This window comes from Corella eumyota, chromosome 2 (assembly GCF_963082875.1).
Source record: "Corella eumyota chromosome 2, kaCorEumy4.1, whole genome shotgun sequence".
NCBI lineage: Eukaryota > Metazoa > Chordata > Ascidiacea > Phlebobranchia > Corellidae > Corella > Corella eumyota.
In genome coordinates, this window is record NC_137491.1 from 9700247 (window position 1) to 9720116 (window position 19870).

General features: G+C 30.4%; 4 protein-coding genes across 6 annotated transcripts; 2 read left to right on the top strand and 2 right to left on the bottom strand.

Moving 5' to 3' along the window:
- Positions 1-364: 364 nt before the first annotated feature.
- LOC145743585 (uncharacterized) lies at positions 365-6352 on the top strand. The gene is made up of 12 exons (XM_082561584.1): positions 365-467; positions 564-671; positions 820-1002; positions 1240-1382; positions 1556-1743; positions 1946-2266; positions 2374-4371; positions 4531-4708; positions 5019-5282; positions 5521-5661; positions 5971-6081; positions 6155-6352. Exons 1-12 carry the CDS (start codon positions 398-400, stop codon positions 6254-6256), a joined length of 3807 nt encoding a protein of 1268 aa, XP_082417710.1. The 5' UTR covers positions 365-397; the 3' UTR covers positions 6257-6352.
- Positions 6325-9575, bottom strand: LOC145743589 (uncharacterized). Of its 2 annotated transcripts, XM_082561588.1 has the most exons (10): positions 9420-9575; positions 9019-9156; positions 8832-8946; positions 8520-8690; positions 8315-8460; positions 7610-8246; positions 7331-7424; positions 7161-7267; positions 6929-7084; positions 6325-6549 (listed from the first exon to the last, which is right to left on the bottom strand). In XM_082561588.1, exons 1-10 carry the CDS (start codon positions 9478-9480, stop codon positions 6444-6446), a joined length of 1731 nt encoding a protein of 576 aa, XP_082417714.1. In that variant the 5' UTR covers positions 9481-9575; the 3' UTR covers positions 6325-6443. The 2 variants fall into 2 exon arrangements, with proteins under 2 accessions (XP_082417714.1, XP_082417715.1); XM_082561589.1 differs by lacking the exon at positions 6325-6549 and having other exon boundaries at positions 6935-7084; positions 7327-7424.
- Positions 9576-10902: 1327 nt separating this feature from the next.
- On the top strand, positions 10903-15870 carry LOC145743595 (pyruvate dehydrogenase (acetyl-transferring) kinase isozyme 2, mitochondrial-like). 2 transcript variants are annotated; one of them, XM_082561594.1, is made up of 9 exons: positions 10903-11120; positions 11351-11430; positions 12019-12149; positions 12398-12594; positions 12750-12914; positions 13308-13384; positions 13522-13734; positions 14655-14768; positions 15215-15870. In XM_082561594.1, the coding sequence occupies exons 1-9, from the start codon at positions 10982-10984 to the stop codon at positions 15362-15364; spliced, it is 1266 nt and encodes a 421-aa protein (XP_082417720.1). In that variant the 5' UTR covers positions 10903-10981; the 3' UTR covers positions 15365-15870. The 2 variants fall into 2 exon arrangements, with proteins under 2 accessions (XP_082417720.1, XP_082417721.1); XM_082561595.1 differs by lacking the exons at positions 10903-11120; positions 11351-11430 and adding an exon at positions 11444-11873.
- On the bottom strand, positions 15210-19428 carry LOC145743592 (uncharacterized). Its single transcript, XM_082561591.1, has 10 exons — positions 19328-19428; positions 19052-19140; positions 18692-18776; positions 18499-18575; positions 18050-18289; positions 17761-17809; positions 17069-17651; positions 16724-16832; positions 16423-16602; positions 15210-16254 (listed from the first exon to the last, which is right to left on the bottom strand). The coding sequence occupies exons 1-10, from the start codon at positions 19374-19376 to the stop codon at positions 16084-16086; spliced, it is 1632 nt and encodes a 543-aa protein (XP_082417717.1). The 5' UTR covers positions 19377-19428; the 3' UTR covers positions 15210-16083.
- Between the last annotated feature and the right edge of the window lie 442 nt (positions 19429-19870).

Consider the following 19870-nt stretch of genomic DNA (forward strand, 5'->3'; position numbering starts at 1 on the left):
TTGAACCTTCTTCTATTTTTAAAACTCTCACTAGTCTGACAGTCAACAGTCTTACGGACAATTTTGTTTTTTTTGATAAAACTTGCATTTGAGTTTGGTTAAATTATTTTTAATATATTGTAAGCCTAGTAACGGAATAATTGTAAACGGAAAAAGCATTATTAGCTAAATTCTTACAGTCTTATTTTGCCAGTCGTTAGTCAGTTATTTCTGTTAGTTTTGGATAAAAAAATACATATATTATTTAAGTCGTTTAATGTTTTAATTTATATATATTAATTTTATAGCTTGAATATTAAAATATTAAAACAAAATTTTTTTTTTATAATTTTTATTTTTTTATTTAATTATGTATAATTTTTTCAGATATTAATCATATTGAATTAAACGTTAAATAATGTCAGATAGCCCTGATGAATGCAAAGGAATTAAACGAAAATTGGAAGAAGAACAGAAAAAAATGCACAGTAAATAATATCTGTTTTTTTGGTGTAATGATGTTTCATATTAAACTTAAAAAACATTTTTTTTAATATGTTTTTATTTACATTTATTGTTTTAAGGTGAGAAAAAAAGAAAGAAAAAGGATAAAACTCGACCTCAACATTGTCCATTGTCTGAACGTCAGCAACTTGCTCTTCTGATGCAAATGACGGCAGAGAAAAACACAGGTATATAACTTTAAAAAGTCAAAAAATGTAGTAACAAAAATTATATTGGTAAAAAGTTCATCTTTTTAAAAATCTTTGGATTTAAAAATTGTTTTATAATTAATTTATGTATAATAAAAAAAATGTTGAATTTAATAATTGTTTTTAGAACAAACAACACCGCCACCTAGCAGTCGTAAAACCCCGGGAAGTAGTGGTAGGAAAGATAAAGTTAACAAACGTAACGAAAGAGGGGAAACACCGCTACATCTAGCTACAATAAGGGGAGATCTTAACACAATAACTGACTTAATTAAACAAGGAGCTGACATCAATATTCAAGATTATGCAGGTATTCTAAAAGTTACAATTTTTATTTGGCTTTTTAATTTTTTATATGTGTTTGTTATTTATATTTAACAGTTATTGCTTTTTTTTGTAATAAATAAAAAATACTGTATATAAATTAGTTTTTATATATATATACTTATTTTTACCTTTTTAAATTTTTAGGTTAAAAAAACATCATCGATCATATAAATTTATTGAAAAATTATTATTTTATTTAAGCCAATATTTTTATCTAAAGGCTGGACTCCACTGCATGAAGCTTGCAACCATGGTTACCACGATATTGCGAAATATTTGTTGGAAAGTGGAGCAAATGTTAATTCAAAGGGATTGGATAATGATTATCCTTTACATGATGCTGTTATCAACGGACACGTAGACGTAAGGGATTGTTTTGAATAAGTTTTAGAAATTTTAGGCTTTGTATTTTTATAGAGTGTTAATAAAAATACAGTAATCATCGAAAAAATTTCATAATTTTAAAATTATCTAAGAATTAAATCTCAAATTTTTGACTTTTTATTTTTTTGTAATATTTAATTTTTTTATCACAGCTTGTTGGATTACTACTTAAACATGGCGCCAACCCCCTGTTACCCAACAAACAAGGGGAACGACCTCTTGATCTTGGAGAAGATGATGAGATTAGTAAGATGATGAAGAACGAGATTATTTCAAGTGATGAAGAGGAAGAAAAATCTCCTGTTCATGCTGCTGTCTCAAGGAAAAACACTGAGTTAAGGTGTGAATTTTGTTGCAAGTTTAGTAAGATAAAAAATAAGTTTTTTTAATTTGTAATTTTTAATTACAGTTTTTTTTTTAAAAACTAATTTAATTGATTAAGACATCTTTTAAACATAGTTTTATATCTAGCCGAAATTAATTTGTTTGGAGAATTACCACCTCAAAATTTATCATAGAAAATCGTATTTATTTGCTTCTAGAACTGACTCTGAGTCAGACCGTTCTGATATTATCACAACAATAAAATCCAACAAGCATCAAGTTGGTGGTGCTAGTCGTGAGCTATTCAAAAATGTTCAAAGTACTGACAAGGAGAAAAAATCCTCATTCAACAAATCTAATTTATCTTCTTCTGAAAGTGATTCGGATATAAAAGAAAAGTCTTCCCATTTCCCATCCAAGTCCCTGTCCCTTGACATTTCTTCCTCTCAGGAGAAAATGAAGAAGAATAAAAATCATCGGAGTTTGTTTTCATCCACCACTGAGTCTTCAAGCGATTGTGACAACATAAAACAGTCTGGGTGAGTACTTATAATTGTGTGTATATATAATTTAAGCTTATACACACAAAAACACGCAGTGTTTTTTTTTACTTTATAGATATTTACTTTTTTGTTATTATTTTAAGGCATGGCCCACACAATGTCCGAAAACTATCATACAGCAGCGATGAAAGTAAAACCGCTTCTACTCCATTTGTATCAAGTAAAACTTCAGGCGAAAAACAAAAACCAATCCTTAATGTGTCTGCTGCTAAAAAATTTCAATCTGACGTTTACGATTTTTCACCATCGGCTGACGACTTTCTTAACACTTCGGATTCTATCAGTTTAAAACCAGACTCAAAGGATAAATGGAATCGTGGTTTGACAACAAAAACTTCATCAGGAATATTTTCCAAAAAACCATTGTTTCCACCAGCCAAGGTGTCTTTGCACAGAAAGAATTCGAAAACAGATCACGGCAATACAAAGACAGCTATAATAAAACCTGTTTCCTACAACGCTACACCTTACAAACAGTCATTCCATGAAACAACTGAAATGATGTTTGATCGAATATTCAAAAGTCCAACCCCTGACGACACTCCAGCAAGTCAAATAGCATCTACATCACTTAATACTACCACACAAAGCAACACTACATATTTATCAGAGCCTAAAATCAGTAAACCTATGACTTCGCACTGGGGTTCAGTTTTGACATCTACAACAGTAACATTAGCCACATCGCAATCTAAACCTTCTGGTTATACCAGTACTACTCCGATTTCTACACATTCCTCAAGTTTGGTGCCTAAATCAGCTGTTGCTATTACATCTCTGCCTGCCAGTACTCCTGCTTATTCTACTGCTAGTGTAAAAAGTGATGTCAAACCTAAGAGAAGGTCAACAGATGCCGAACAAGTGGATAATATCTCAGGAAAAAATTTGACTTTGTCTGCGTCTACTGATAATCAAAATCCGAAAACTTCTGAAATTATTTCTGAGAATAAATCTGTGGCAAAGGTTATGAAAATGGATATCAGCAAGGAGAAATTATTTAAAACTGTTTCAGACCCGGCGAAAAAACCTGTTGTAAAATCAACTACTTCTGATATTAAAAAGACCGCTGCCATTACCCTAAAATCAATAACTGTCAAAAAAGAAGCTAAAATTGAGCAAAAAAGGTTATCACTTTCTTCCGATTCAAATTTTTTGAGTGATATTGAAACCGTATCTCGCAAAAGAGAACAAGAGAAAAATTTAAAGCGAAAAAAATTGCTGCAGAAAAAGGTTAAATCAGTTACAAAAGTTGAAGAGAAAAAGAATCCAAAACTCAAGTTGATGGAGTCTGAATGGCTAGGCACCCCAACTGACAAAACCGAAAAACTGACCAAGCATAAGAGGATGCAGAAAAGTACCCCTAAAAGACAGGACAGTGTGGATAGCAACTTAAGTCAACTTCCTCAGATGACAGATCTCATAACACACATGGATCCGAGCTTTGCTGTACCCAAGCCTGTTAGCATTGACTTTGCAGAAACAACTACATCAAGAAGATTTAGCTCAGATATACTGCATAGTACGGCTTCATCTGTTACTTTGACTCCTGTTCATAATACAACTATGTTGCCTAGGCCGTATATAAAACCTTCTATACCAGTGTCTGAAATGAAATATATTCCACCAGTATTGCATGATAATAATAGCAATATTATACCAGCTTTAAATTTTTCTGCTCTAAGTGCAACTGCAATAAGCTCGGAAATTACAACACCATCTTTACAACCAAATGCTCAGATCCAAAACAATTCATCATTTGCAGTAGCTGAAAAACAAACTTCAAAACCTGGCTCAACAAATCCAGTTCTTTCAATGAAAGCAAATACATCGTCACCTCAACCAATTATTGTCGAAGAAAATTCTTCTGTTACATCTTCTGTTGTAGCTAGCTGCTCAAGTCAACCTAAACAAGAAAATATCAAGGAAATTTCTGCTCATAGTGATACAACAGAGCTTGTGAAAGGTAATAATGCTAATGAACCAGCCTCTGAACAGTCTGAAGATACAGTAGACAAAGAGCCAGAGCCAGAAACTGAAATTTCAAAGAAACAAAAAATGTTGCAGGAATATATTAAAGAAAAGTAAGTGTAAAACTGTAATTATTAATTGAAATATCTGATTTATCTTGTTGTGAGTTGCCAGCAGATAAAATTAAACTTTAGACTTTTGTCAGTAAAGTCAATTTTAAATACTCTAACTTATAAGTGAGAAAACATTTTCTAAAATTGATTTTTTTTTAGATTGGCGACTGGTACTATCAGTTTTAAGCCTGTTAAAAAGAAGCTTCCAGTTTATATTCCAATGGAAAAACTACTGGAGAAGGAAAAAGTTTCTAGACTTAATGTGTATGACGAAAGAGCTGCTATACAAAAACTTGTGTTTGAAAAACGAAAGCGTTTTACAACTGTTATACCTCAGGTAAAAGTGCTTTATAATTTGTTTATTGTGCATAACAAAAGCTTATATACAATCTATTGTGACGGGTTTTTGTTATAGCACAGTAGAGAAGGTGCAAAAAGTTTTGGGTCCTAATATTAATTTCAATTGCTAAAATGTTTTTTAGTATTTTATTATTGAATTTTTTTGTTTTTTTTTGCTTATGTTAAATACTACTTGTCAGGTTATTTTTTGGCTAAATAACAGTATTCATTTTACAAGTAAAACACCTAAACTTTATCTAACCTATTCACATGTGTAGTTAATACAAATTAAAACATCTTGTTCTTAGGCCCCGCAATATTATTGGGAATATATGACTTTCACTGGCGGGTATCTGCTCAACAATTGCCAGGCAAGTCATCTATCCGTGCCCGTATTAGCCGCACCACCTTTCTTATGCGATTCTATGAGTGAATTATTTAATGCACACGAGACACAGCGTGTTAGGTTGAGGGTACAGCATGCAATACAACGGGAAAAATTGATCATCTCTTGTGAGCAAGAAATAATGAGAGTCCATTCAAGAGCTGCTAGAACAACGCTTAACCAGCAGGTGAGATGTTCAGCTTACAATACCCCCCAAACTAAGATTAAATAGGTCTTTTGGTATGGCAATATGTAAGGCCTTTAACATATTTTTTATAGGGTATCGAACTTATTTTATAGGGTATCGAACTTATGATCTTGAACCTTAACTAGCTGTTATATAAAACAAAAAGCACTTTTTATTTACACGAAATCTTTGATTTATTTATAATTTTTTTAATATTTGCATTTTTTGTTATTTAAAGGAACCTCTTAGCGCATGTTCGTTTTTTATGGATAACGAGGTTTACTACATGCCACGTGCCACCAATCCAACCGATGGCGCGCCACCAAAGGCCTCCATAAGAGATCGCTTTAACGCCAGAATGTTTTTGTCGTGGTTGCAGGTAAATGACGTCATTAATTCGTCATTTTGTTTGTTGTTGAGTGTTATGATAACAATATAACACGTAGCGGATATGTTTTTAACGATAATCGATTATGTAATAAATGAGTTTAATACTTTGTATAACCACGCGTTTAAACTGCTATTGTGTGGATTAGAAAGGACTTTTTGCAATGTCCTTCTGTACATTTTTTTAACTATTTTTAAAAAAACTAATTAAAATTTAAAAAAAAAATTTTTCGTTTAAATTTTGATACTATTTGCCCATTCTCCAAAACCTCTTTTGAATTTTCTATGTTATGTAATATAGGATGTTGATGATAAGTATGATAAAATGAAGAGTTCTCTACTAGCTCGACAGAGACATGAAGCTGAAGCCATGTTTGCTGTTCAAAAAACTGAGTGGATAATGAAACTGCAGGTAATGTTGCAATTTTTTAAGATTGCTTGTGGGATAAAAAATCCCTAATTTTTACATTAATATTTTTGTGTAGGAATTGGATAATGGTCACCGTACTATAACATCTGATGAAGTAAACGACTTACATGTTCCTATGGTGAATATTGCTGACGACTTTGACCTTTTACCCGCTTGAATTTAACAAAGTTTCTTATTTTTCGTAAAATGTTTAGTTCCGAAGGTGTAGTTTCAATAAAATATTTTCGTTCTATTTGATTTTATTCGAAAAATATAAAGAAAAATATATAAGGGCGATAAATATTCAGAAACATTTACATAAAATTTGATGTAGAGTAATAACGGAAAAAAACTAAGGAAAACGTTTAGGTTGTAGTTAGATGATTGGATTTCGTTTTAGACTTGCTTGATTTTGAAGGAAACTTTTCGTTTTGTTGGCATGTTACAAAATGCGAGAATATCTTAAAAATTCTAACAAAAAAAGAAAAGTCAAAGTAAGGCCGACAGGAAGGTATAGTGGTTAGAAAGAACACTCCCTACACATAAGGCCTCGGTTTCGATCCCCAGTGATACATAAGGCCTCGGTTTCGATCCCCAGTGATATCATGCTGTAGCGCCCTTAAATAAGGCGCTATAAACAGTATAAACTCCTGTTTAGCCAACCCTTAATCATCGGGCAATTATAATCTATAAATTCCCAAACTGCTAAAGGCAACTCGAGACTGGATCGGAGTAACTGTTGTTACTTTATGTTTACGTCGCTCATCCCACATCGAGGATAAAGATATATACAAAAAAGGGGCCATATAAAATAATTATAGGCATTTTTACGTATGAATCGAAATCTCACCTTTTATATTCTGTTCTAAATTGCACATTCATTGCAGCATAGATAATAGGATTAAGCATACAGTTTAACCAAGTCAAGTTGGAGACCGCCATAAATATTGTTGGCATTAATGTGTTCTCCATGTTATCGTAATTATACACCATATTTACCGTGTAACTATATAAATGAATACAATGTTATGTTTAGTCAGTGTATGAACATATATTTAAGTCTAGGAAAATATAGGGTTTACCTTGGAATAACGCAAATACCGAACGCTAGGCAAACAACAATGCTCATGTAGATAAGTTGACTTTGAGCTTTTGCATGTAAAACAGAAATTCTTCTTTTTTGTAAAGTCTAAAATTTAAGTTAAATTTAAATGATCTTAATTTGTTTGGATATACGTTTTATTTTACTTACTGGAGATTTTATAGCATCCAACACAGCATTCGAGAATGTTCGAATTCTTACAGCAGAAGAATGAAGCGGTTTCAATGTTTGACTTCTGTTTTTACTGAAAAAGGTATAGAACTGGTTACAATTGTAATCAGCAACAGAACCTACATACAGGCTTTGATAATCTGTTTATTTGATAAAGCCTAACTTGTTACACTTTTTGGCTTCAGCAACAATGCATGCAACTAAATGCAAATTGCACACTATCGGTTATGTATCTAACAGAATAACTTTTAACATTACCTGGTGTTTGGAGTGTATGTAGAAGGCACTGAGAATGTATTGCTTCTTGCTTTTATATTTCGACTGGAATGCCATTGACTCATCTGACTTGGAATGGACAATTGATTAGGGCGCTTCGTTTTCTCGACTACCAGTTTGTATTGGAAACTTGTCGTCTCTTTCAGTGGTATTTCAGTAATCGTATGGAAGTTTGATATTGTTACTGAACGTCGTTTGGTATTAGGTACCGGTTCTTGAGATTTTGATATGGAATTAATGTATTCAACGGTTTTTGCACGACATAAAATAGCTTTTTTAGTTGCAATGGACTGTTTTCTTAAAACGGGATACGCAAAGTTTTCATCTGAGTTGGTTTTGGACAGGTTAAGTTGAGGCAAAGTGAAACTTTCTTTGTTTGGGGGTGGAAACTCTATAGGACTTAAACCAGAGTTTTGATTTTTCTTTAGCATTGAAGCTACTGTGTTATCGCTTGGAGAATTTGGAACTTCAAACCTAGCATCTCTACCATGGAAAGGATTCGTATTTGCTTGCTGGCTATGTGTTGTTGAACCGCTTAACTTTGGAAATGGGCTTGAAGATTTGCTGGTACTTAATGGAAAAGGTGTAGAGCTGTCATTGAAAAACATTCCCTCTATACCTTAAGAAATTTTTTGTTAATTTTCTCAAGTTATACTATGGCTAATAAGTATGGATAAAAAGGTTTACCTGTCTTGGACGGGTTGTCAACTTTAGCATGACTATTTTTAACATTTTGATAGATTAGAAAGTATAGAACAGTCATTATCATAAACGGAGTAAGTTGGAACAGAGAACGAAGTACCAGTGAGTAAATGTTAGAAAATCCGCTTTGTCTGAAAAAAATTACTAAATATAGACAATATATTTTGTCAATGTTCTAAGTTTTTTTTACCTTTTGTATGTACATAGAAGTAATGTCTCATTCCAGCCTAGGCCTTGAAGGAAAACAAGTGCGCTTAGGCAGATCGGTGCGAACATCCATATAAAAGCGACACAAAACTTTAGTCTTTTTCGTGAGAAGAAAATTTTGTAAGTTGTTCTCGGTCTTGTCACTTGAAGATATCTAGATTATGTAAAAAAATACAAAATTCAAGTAAGACAATATTTGTTTAAACTATTATTTGTGAGGCCAAGCACTAATATCGAAACAGAAACTTTAAATGAAATTAGATTATGACTAAAGTTTCTATATATTTTTGCTTACCTATTTATGGAGATAATTACTAAGTTAGTGGCTGAGGTATATTGAACAGAGTAATAAAAGAATGAAAATAATGAGCAATTTCGATGAGGTAACATCCACTTCTGCGCTGTATAACCTTCAAAGCAACAACAAATAACTAACCAAAAATAAAAAAAACACAACAACATTAAAATCTAACAATATTTACCATATATTACAAGCGGTAATATTATCGCAGCTGTACAAAAGTCAACGATTGCTAAGTTTACTATCAGTGTATTAAAAGTGCTTCGCATTTTTTTGTTTGTTGCAAATGCTAAGATTGTCATCAGGTTGCCTATAGTTCCTAAAATAACACAATCATATTTTTTTAAACTATGTGTTTGTTTATATGATAATATATATATTTATAATGTACATAATTAATAGTGGTGTGTTATAAATTTATACCATGTCTTTTATATGTTAAATCCTCCTGTTTGTATGGATTTTTTCTTTTTAGTTTTGTTTATATTTTAAACTTGTATATTTAGTTTAAGAAAGGCTGTTGCTCTATAAATATATATTGTAAATATAAATTTTTTTATAAATTAAAAGTTATTAAATTACCTGATAAACATGTTAACGTCCCAACTAATATTCCGAGAAAGCGAAAGTTATTGGCTTCCATATTGGTTGAATTCTAATCAAAGTAAGAAGCTAAATTTCTCATTTTAAATTTACAAACATTTTGAACTTGTTTTTAAAATGCTACAACAAGTTAGCCATTTCCTAGGCTATAAATTAATTTTAAGCATTATCTTTTGTTAAATCTCACATCACACGCTTTTAATTTATTATTTATTAAACGTAGATTAAAAAACTAAATAATGCGAATTAGCACAAATTATCTTAATAGCAAAGTCGATAATATTAACTTATAAGACTTATGGTTGTGTTTAAATACAATAGATATTTGTTTACTACTTGGAAAAAAATGTAGTAATAATAGTTATATCATTAGTCTTAACGTAGGTGGTACAGTCCCACCTATTATTTTTATGACGTTTTAATTTGGAGCAAATGAAAAGTAAATCAAAATTCCCAAGTTATTCTTAAAGTTATGTATTTTAAAGTGACACCAGTTACACCCAGTCGGGATTTTTTAAACTCATGGTCATTTAAAAAACGAAATTAATTTATTTAAAATACATTGTTTATTAATTTATATTTTAAACTTCCAAACTAAATGTACGAATATATAATGTATTTACGGTTTTAATATATTCACACTATTTTATTTTTTTTTTAAAGCTACTGTTTGTTTTTTGCAGAGGATATTTTTTGTTTTTTATTTTATAACCCACAAAAATATAAAAAATGACAACGTATTTCTATTAATTTAAAACAAAAAAGCCAATTTAATGTTTTTAAAATCAACGTAAAAAAATATATATCCTGAGTTAGGGGAATCACCTCGTTACCCGTTAAAGCACAACAATTAGAAAAACGCAAATTGCTCGCAAAAAATAAAAGAGAAAGAGAGGAGAAGTGGAAACTTACTCAAAGTATTCCGAATGTTGACGTCCTGCGTTGTTTATTTCGCTATTTTTTCCATCCGCATTTTATTTAGTTTGGGAAAGTTTATAAATAGTTACCGGCTCCCCAAAAGAATGTAAAACTGATGTTATTCATGTACATGTGAGTGTGACTTGATTACAAATAAACGTGCTGACGAAAAATAATAACGGTGTGACATACCGGCCTAACGGTATTTTAGTGAAGGAGGCTATATAAGTAAAACCTGTCAGCCTGTAATGCATAGGCAATAACAACAAATTGCCAAACATACAATAAGCTTATGACAGTGTAGGTAGAAATGGTTTACGTGATTATGTCACGTAGCCATAGCAGTCTGCCAGTTTAGAAATAAAGTATCATTTAAATTGATCAAATTAAATTAATTTGTTGTTGTCTAAATTTTCGTTTTATTAAAGTTTGCTTATATTTTATGTGTATAAATATTAATTTTTAAAGTTAGTAAACTAGTTGGTAATGGACAATGGTCATACTAGTTTTAATATAGTTGGTATGTACATAAATTAATTAGTTTTGTTTTATTTACAATCTTAGGCAATTTTCTTTTTTTTCAAAAAATATTGTTCTGTAATTTCTTTAAAAAAAACTGTAAAATGAGACTTTTACATCGATTGTTACAAGCCAATTTACATAAAGCGCATATCAGCAAAGAGAAATCCCTTCAGCATATGATTGAACATTACAGCAGATTCTCACCAAGTCCTTTATCTTTACGACAATTTTTGGATTTTGGTAACCTTACTATTTTTTGTTAAAAAGTAGTGGAATGCTGTTACCTTTATTGTAATATTAATTCATATTTTTTTTTAAATGTTACTTGTTTAGTAGATTTGGGTTTTATTTAAAGTTTAAATCCTTGTTTACTTGTATTTTGTATATTTTAATGTCGGGTAATAATAATATTTAAATATACTTTGTTTTTTAAATAGTTGTTATTTTTAATTTTTCGTCATTTAATTTAGCTCAAAAAACTGGAGATGAGAAAACTTCATTTACCTGGTTAAGACAAGAGTTACCAACCAGGCTCGCAAACATGGTTAAGGTAAATAAACCTTAACCTATATATAAAAAGATAGACTTTGATCTAGTTATGTAATGTTATATTTCAGTCGAAATAGCAAACATTACATTATGTTGACATTTATTTGTTTAAATAATCGCAAAAGATCAGGAATATATATATTTTTAAAATTTTTGATTTTAATTAATAACTTCTATATTAAAAATACTTTTCTCCATTAGCCTGAATTGGGTTTTAAATTATTTTTTAACAACTTTTGATTAATCGGCATGTTAAAACTGTATACAGTGCTTTTGTGTTATTATTTTGGACTTTGCCCACTTGACACCATTCATTAAAGCCGATGTTTGCACAATATTGACTTTGGGTGGAGCCATCATATTGCCACATTGTTAATTCAGCAAACAAATACTAAAAATAAATTATCATCTTGTTTACCACTGTTTGATGTGCTCTTTTGAGAGGTTATGTTTCATTTTCTAAACCAAAATTAATTGTGTTGAATAATTATAATATTTTTTTTCAGAAATTTGCATATTATATTGTCATCAATCACATAAACATTATGTCATTACCCTCATAACCTTTAATAATTAATTTTTGTTGCAGGAAATGAATAGGTTACCAGATTCCTTGCTTGCTATGCCTTCTACAAGTTTGGTAACATCCTGGTATAAACAATCCTTCCAAGAAGTTATTGATTTTGACAAAAATAAAACTGATGTGGCCAGCATAGAAAGGTTTGGTTTTTACATCTTGCTACACAAAATGCAAAGTTTAAAAATCTTTATTTGCATATAAGTAATGATGTCAATTTGTTTTAGTTATCAAAATATGATAAACTTTTAAACTTTTGTTTTAACAGCTAGCGTTTAACTCTTTAATTATGAAATATTGGTTTTCTTGCTATTATCTGTAAATGACATATACTACATGTCATTACTAAAAGTTATTTTTAAATCACTCAAATTTAATTTTTTTTTTTTAGGTTTCACACTGTTTTACAAGGTGTTATTCAACGGCACAGAAATGTTGTGGAGACCATGGCACACGGAATAATGGAATGGAAGGAAAGATGTCACGGCTCGAAGGAAATTAGTGACGACTACCAAGATAAAATTCAATATTTTTTGGATCGTTTTTATACAAGTCGAATTGGGATTCGAATTTTAATTAATCAACATAGTAAGTTGTGTCAATTTTATTAAATTTGAATATTTGTGTGTTAATATATTAGCAATAGCTTAAATTTTATTGCTTTAATTGCACCGGTTTTTGTTTATGATCTATTTACTTTTTATTATTATGAGGCTGTCAAAATTTTTGTCTTAATTTTGCAGTTTTATTGTTTGGCGATGCAGCAAAGAGTTCATCCAATCTTTATGGCACAATCGAACCTGGTTGTGATGTTAAACTAGTTGTAGAAGATGCCTACGACACTGCCAAGTTTTTATGTGAACAATATTATCTTGGTGCACCAGACCTCAAAATTAAAGTTCAAAATGGTAAGAATCACCGGCAATAACCTTATACGTTTGTTTTGCTATCTAGACTGTTGGGTTTCTATATATATACTGTATCAATATTGGCTCGGTGGCTGAAATTAAATGTTATCAGTTGATCAAACATTGGGTTTGTTTTTGCCGCAGGTTTCTGCAAAGTGAAATTAGTTATTTAACCTCATTTCACACTTGTCTTATTGTTTTGATATTTTTTGTTAAGAAGTATCAAATTTCTCTTGTTTAAAGAATAGGGGTTTTGTGATACAATATGATGGTTGTAAAACAATATTGTAGTATTAAAGTATCACTCTTTAAAACAGCATAAAACTTTGTGATTTGCAAAGTTCATGTTTTTGCTGACTTAGGCTTTTATAAATTAAACATTTTTGTTTTTAGATGTTGACAAGGTTGATAATGTGGATATTATTTATGTTCCTTCTCACTTACATCATATGTGTTTTGAAATATTTAAAGTAAGTCAAAATTTAAATTTAAATTAAATGAACTGAATTTAGAGTGTTTTAAACAGAAATCATTACTTATTTTTAATACTTTTAAACTATCTTTTTTAATACCTTTTTGTTAAATACATAATTTGCCACATCCTTAGAATGCCATGCGAGCCACAATGGAACGATACCCTGACGACGTAGAGGTACCTCCAGTCGAAGTTTGTATCACAAAAGGAAAAACTGATTGTGCAGTGAAGATATCAGATAATGGTGGTGGTGCATCAAGAGAAAAGACTAGTCGATGGTTTGAGTATTTATATAGCACTGCCCCCAGGCCCCCAAGAAGTGAAGACGCTAGAGTAACCCCATTGGTAAGTAGATCATGATAACTGTATTTTAAATTGTTCGGATTGCTAAATTTTGGGTTATTTTTGGACACAGTAATGTATAGCATTGGTAAATTCATTTTTACTTTAACACGGTGTGTACATGGCATTAAATATGTTTAATTTGCAGTCATTTTTATTTAAGTCTTGATTTACTAATTAATAAGGGCACTGTTGAATTGTAGGGTTAGTATATCCAGTAGTATTATTTCCGCTTGTTTAAAAAATGCTGCAGGTTTATAAGTTGTTAATACTATTTTAAATTGTGCAGGATCTTCACTAGTAGGTTTTATTTTATACAAAGTACTAAGATCTGACCCATATTTTAGTTTATTTAAATTTTAAATCAAAAAAATAGGCTGATATTTATATAAAAGACGCGTTATATTTAGCTTGCTTTTTTATTGGCTTAATGTTTTATTGCATAGTTTAAACTCTATTATAATATTATTTTTCGTTTCCGGTAAAAATTTTATTCAAGAATCTTAATGTCATTGTCTGCTATTTTGAATTAAGATCCAAATGATTTTCGTGAATAATTGAACGAAATACATTTTAAATTACTTTTTATCGATTAAAAATTTTCGCTTGTCTAATTTATATTAGTTTAAAACTAAGGATAAGAAATAACTTAAGTTTTTATCGAGTTTTTATATCTTTTTAACTCATTTTAATGTTAATTTTGATTTAAAATTTGCTATGGTAATTAAATTTTTAAGTAAGTTTGTTAAGGATGACATTTATGTAATTCCCATAAAGAAAAATATCGATTATCATTTTTGAATCATTGATTTTGAAATGTCTTTTGCTCCTATTAAACACGTACCAAAATTGTATTAATATTTATTTTAACTCACATTTTTATTACTTTTAATTACTGATTAACGATGTTTTTATTATACCAGGCTGGTTTTGGCTACGGTCTTCCAATATCTCGTTTATATGCTCGATATTTAGGTGGTGATTTACAAATTCAATCTTTGGAAGGATATGGTACCGACGCATACATTTATTTAAAGGTAAGCAGACACTTAACTTTTTTAAGCGTACCAGTAAAAATTGAATCTGTTAAAGCTATTTATTTTATTTTACAAAAAAAGTACGCTATGCCTCCATCTATAAAAATACGAAATATATTACTTTTATTACTTTATATTATAAGGGGGACATTATGTACATGAATAGAGCTAGGTAACTCTAAAGTGTAAATAGTGTTCTCTGTTAAAATCTTACATCATAAATTTAATAACTGGAGAAAATAGGTTAAACGTAAAGCTAAAGTAAATACAAGGCAAAAATATCATGTTACTAAATAAAAGGCACCATGTAACAGTTTAGGCAAAATAATAAAGCTACAATTAAAGAAAAAGGCAAATAAAACTATTTATTAAAATATTTATGCAGTTTTTAAATCGTAGGATTAAAAATTTGTAAAATTTGACTTCGAAATTTAATTTTAATTTAGTCTCTGTCTACTGCCGCCGTTGAAATCGTCCCAGTCTTTAATAAAACAACAACAGAACAATATAAACGACCTCATTTAACCGGTGACTGGGTTGTACCAGCAAATCAAAGGCACAAAAACCCGTTTCACAAAGGAAAAAAACATTGGTGAACAAAAAAGGTCAAGTTTTTAAAGATACTGTTTTAATCACGTGTACATATATACCCTAAGTGTGCAATCGCTATTCTACTATTTGTTTTATTTCGTCCTATTTTTATTATTTTGCTCTGGTTTTTAGTTTTATAAACGGGCTATTTAAAAAAGAACGTATTCTTAATGCTTTGTAGAGTATTTCTATTATATATGACATATATTTTATTTCTCTTTCTATTGATGACCTAAATATGTGTATGTGTTTTAAAAGAAATTACCTTTTTAAAAAATCTCAAAATATGTGTGTCTGCATGGTGTTTTAAGCTGAAAAGAACTTTTTAATTACTCTTTTTAGGATGTAGGTTTCGAACTAGCTTAACGAAGTTTAGAACAGCAGGTTTTTCTTGGTGGCTTTAGCTATTAATTGTTGAGCCGTAATTATTACCCTGTGTGTAATATTTTTTTCCTAGAATGTTATGTTCGTTTTAAGATGTTTCAATCCAAATAAAGAACCGTTTAATAAATTTCCGTGACTTTCGATTTAGAAAGATCAAAAAAAGGTTTAAAAATTTTGATTGTTTAAAATCTGTATCAAAAACTTAATTTGATTTAACAAAACTTCTTATAAAAAAAATTGATGTTTTTTTCGTTAATGGTTCTTTAAAAATCTATCATATACATTTACACTATAAAATTCCTTGCGCAAAAATTGTTCTCCCGTTAAAAAATATGAAGATCTATCTTCCGTACTCCTCTGCTTCATCTTCGTACTCATCGTCGCCTTCCGAGCACATCTTTGATCTGCAGAATATCGGAAGAATGACAAGACTAATTCCCCAGAAAACGATCCCAATCCAGAAAACAATTTGAAAGCCGATATAGGCCGGGGAAGAATCGTCTACAGTTACCTAACAAAATGCATTAAAGTTGATGTGTTTTGTTTAGTAGTAGCCTACTTTAAGTTAAACTTCAAGAAAAATTTGGAATTTATGGTAAGCTATACATGCTCAAAATGAACATGAGTGGTAGGCTTATGATAAGGAAATAAAACTGGTTGCAAAACGGTGCAAACTTACCGGCAAAACTTCATAAATGATGACTCCAAATAAAGGCGTGAATACCATGATTGGAAATAAGATCAACCAGCCAGTAAATTTGATCATACTTGCATACCAGGGATCTTTTTGGTCGTGTATTATCCACAACGTAACTATCCCCATCATGAAGCAGTCGTACAGTTTAAAAACAAAACTGATCTGAAATATAAATATATTGGGTTAGTTTGGCAGTTGGTAACTCAATATTATTACAACAGGCAAGTATTCCAGCACCTAAGGCTGTCCAGGTTTGGTTTATATAGCTTATTATGCATCTTACCACAGCAGCAAGCGTCCAGTTAAGGGAGTGAGTTGGAAAGTATTCCCCATATTGCAAGTTCCATGGTTCCACTCCTTGGCAGTAACTTGTTACTCGACATAGAAAACATCTACAAAACAACAATATTTTAATATTATATTTAAAAAAAATAAGCCCAATATAATTCTAAATTACTTGCAACATCCAGTTTGAATATTAAGTTGCATTATCTTTGTTTAGATCCTGTTATTATGCAAAAAATTGCTTGGTCTAAATATATTCTTGTTGTGGACAACTTTTTAAAGGCGCTTTTATACCATAACGTAAAAAGCAATTAGGTTTAAACAACATAACAACAATTTATACCTCAAGCCACCAAATCCACTTTGTACTGCGAACACGTGAGCAGTTAAAGAGGTTGAAATCATGTATAAGATAAATGTCAACAGAAGATACGACGACCAACTTTGATTTATAAAGATCTCACAACGCATTACAATAGCCATCATGAGGAAAATGAAGCCTCCAATAGTAAACATGTAGAATAAAGCTTTCTGATATCGCCTCAGAGCATCGTAAATGGTATCATACCAATCCATTTTGTTTTCCTCGTGATATTCCTTGTGCAAGTTCACAAAGTAGCGCAGACTGTAACAAAATTCACCTTCGATTCTGTAGTTGACCGGCTTTTCAGTTACATTTCCTAAAGTTGTTAAATCTTCAGTAGTATTTAACGCAGCCATTTGGGTTGTTTTAACGGTGTTTGGTTGTGTGAGGTCTACAATACTTGTTGTTAAGTTAGTATTAGCTTGACTTAATTTCGTAGTAACTTCAATAGACATTGTGCTGATTTCTGTAAGGCTTTGGACTCCTGCTGTTGTTAATGATAGAGCTGTAGTTTCTGTAAGAGTTTTTTCGGTTGTCATGATTTCTGTAGAATTGACGTTATCTAAATTTATGAAGTTGATAATTAAATAAGTATGCATATCACCATTGTGGTACCTTATGTTGAGGACATGTCTTTTTTTAGTTGCATTAATCACAAATGTAAATGTTACCTGTGCCGTTTATGTCTCTCTTTGACCGTTGACGCACCCAGTATTCTACCTAAAAAAGCAATTGCAAAGTTTGGTAGAATATTATATACACGGTATCTAGTTACCAATTTTTGTTTTAGGCATATCCTAAAAAAACATTCTTCTGTCTATTTTTATAAATTACATATATGTTCATTTGTTAACTAGTAATCAAATTTAACCAACCAACTACGTCTAGTTCTATAACTTTAAGTGTTTATACAGTAAAATTAGAATAATCTATGATATAATGAAAATGTTATATCCATACCCTGCTCATAATTGAATTGGGATGTGGATGTGTATAATCATATAAAAAGGCGCCTCTATCAAGTTCTGAGATGTTGTTTTGATCTAAATCGTTTACATACTTCAGTCCTCCGTCCAGCACATTAAGTCCAATGATAATATCGCAAGCATAAACAGCAATGGGAATAAAGATAGCAATCTTTACAGCAATAATGATTAGAAGTGGTGTTGATCCTTTTACTTTGGCTAGATAGCCAATTTTCTATAAAAACAATTAAAACAAAAATTACGAATTTTATGCGATAGAACTCGTATAAAACAATTTAGGATCCATAAAATTATAATTATTACATGCGAAAATTATAGCTTGTTTGATTTTTCTGAAATAGCCCTACCCTACGGCAATGGAAAAAAACAAAGAATAATGAGTAACTAGATTGGTTATGTTGGTAATTCTTTTTGTGGTTTTACTTTTTTGTTAGGTTGACTTTTTAGATCTTTTTCACTTGAAACTGATATTCTTCCTTCCTCTGCGTCCAACGATGTATCTGCAACCAAAATGATTAAAATTTTAGTTGTTATCATATTCTTGTCAGGATTAGGTAATTACCTTTCTTTATTTTGAAAATGTTGATTATTATTAATACGTTTAACCGTAATTTACCAGTCGATGGCGACTTTTCGTCTTCGCTTTCCTTTTCTTTCTTCTTTTTGCGTTTCTTTTTTGTGTTTTCCTTGGAATCTTCAGGCTACAAATAAAAATATTTTTAAATAAAGTTAATGCACTGATTATTGTGCCATACTTTTTAAAGTCCAGGGCTAAATTTCATTTGTGGTTGTAACATCGTTAACTAAGTTCTATATGATAATTGCTATCTAGCATTAACACCAGTACTAAAACTGTTGCCACAAGATTTAATAATTTATATACCAAAGAAAACTTGTAACCCGACAGATTTAACACAATTAAACTAATATAAGAAGGACAAATTAATTTTATTTATTTTAAATTTTGATTTCTTACTTCTACTTCAATTTCTGTTTCCATTCCATCTTCACTGAAGCCACTTGATTCCTTTGGTTCTTCCGGTGCACTTTCCAATGCGCTGTCGTCTGCAAACAAAATATCTTAAATTAAATCAATTAAAAAATCAAAACAAGGATTTTTTTAAATATTTTGTAGTCTTAATGTTTTTAAGTAAGGTGATAAACAGGTGAAATGGCAACTATTTAAGTTGTTTAAAAAAAAGTATAACTATAACTGTTCTTAGCCTAAATTTTGTTAAAAATAAGTTGTTACCTATAATCTTTTGATCTGAATTTTCATTTTCTTGATTTATTTTCGTCATTTTTAAAGTCTTGGTTAAATTACAAACCTGACTTTACAAAAACTTAACCCTTTAAAAAATAAATTTGTAAGTTCAGTAAACTAACTTTGCTTTTCTTACATTTTCCATTTTAATTATAAACTAACTTTGCTTTTCTTACATTTTCCATTTTAATTATGTTTATACAGTCAGTTTAAATCTGAAGCATTAAAGTTTATTCTAACTGTTTTTAACACAATTTCTGCGTTAAAATTAAGATCTTTTTAGTTAATATTGTAACTAAAGTTGACTAACTTAACAGAATATAAAAATTTGGTAAACGGTCCTAAACTAAAGAATTTATTTTGTTACACAACAAATCCTTACAAATTTTGTGCATAAGATTTCGTTGAATTTATTTTCTTAATACTTTTCAGTTTGTGGCCAAAATTGATCGCTTAACCTGTGTGCTTAGTTGTAATGTACACGTTTTTTCCGACGACGAAACAGCGCGATGAAGCCGCGGGCGTTTTACT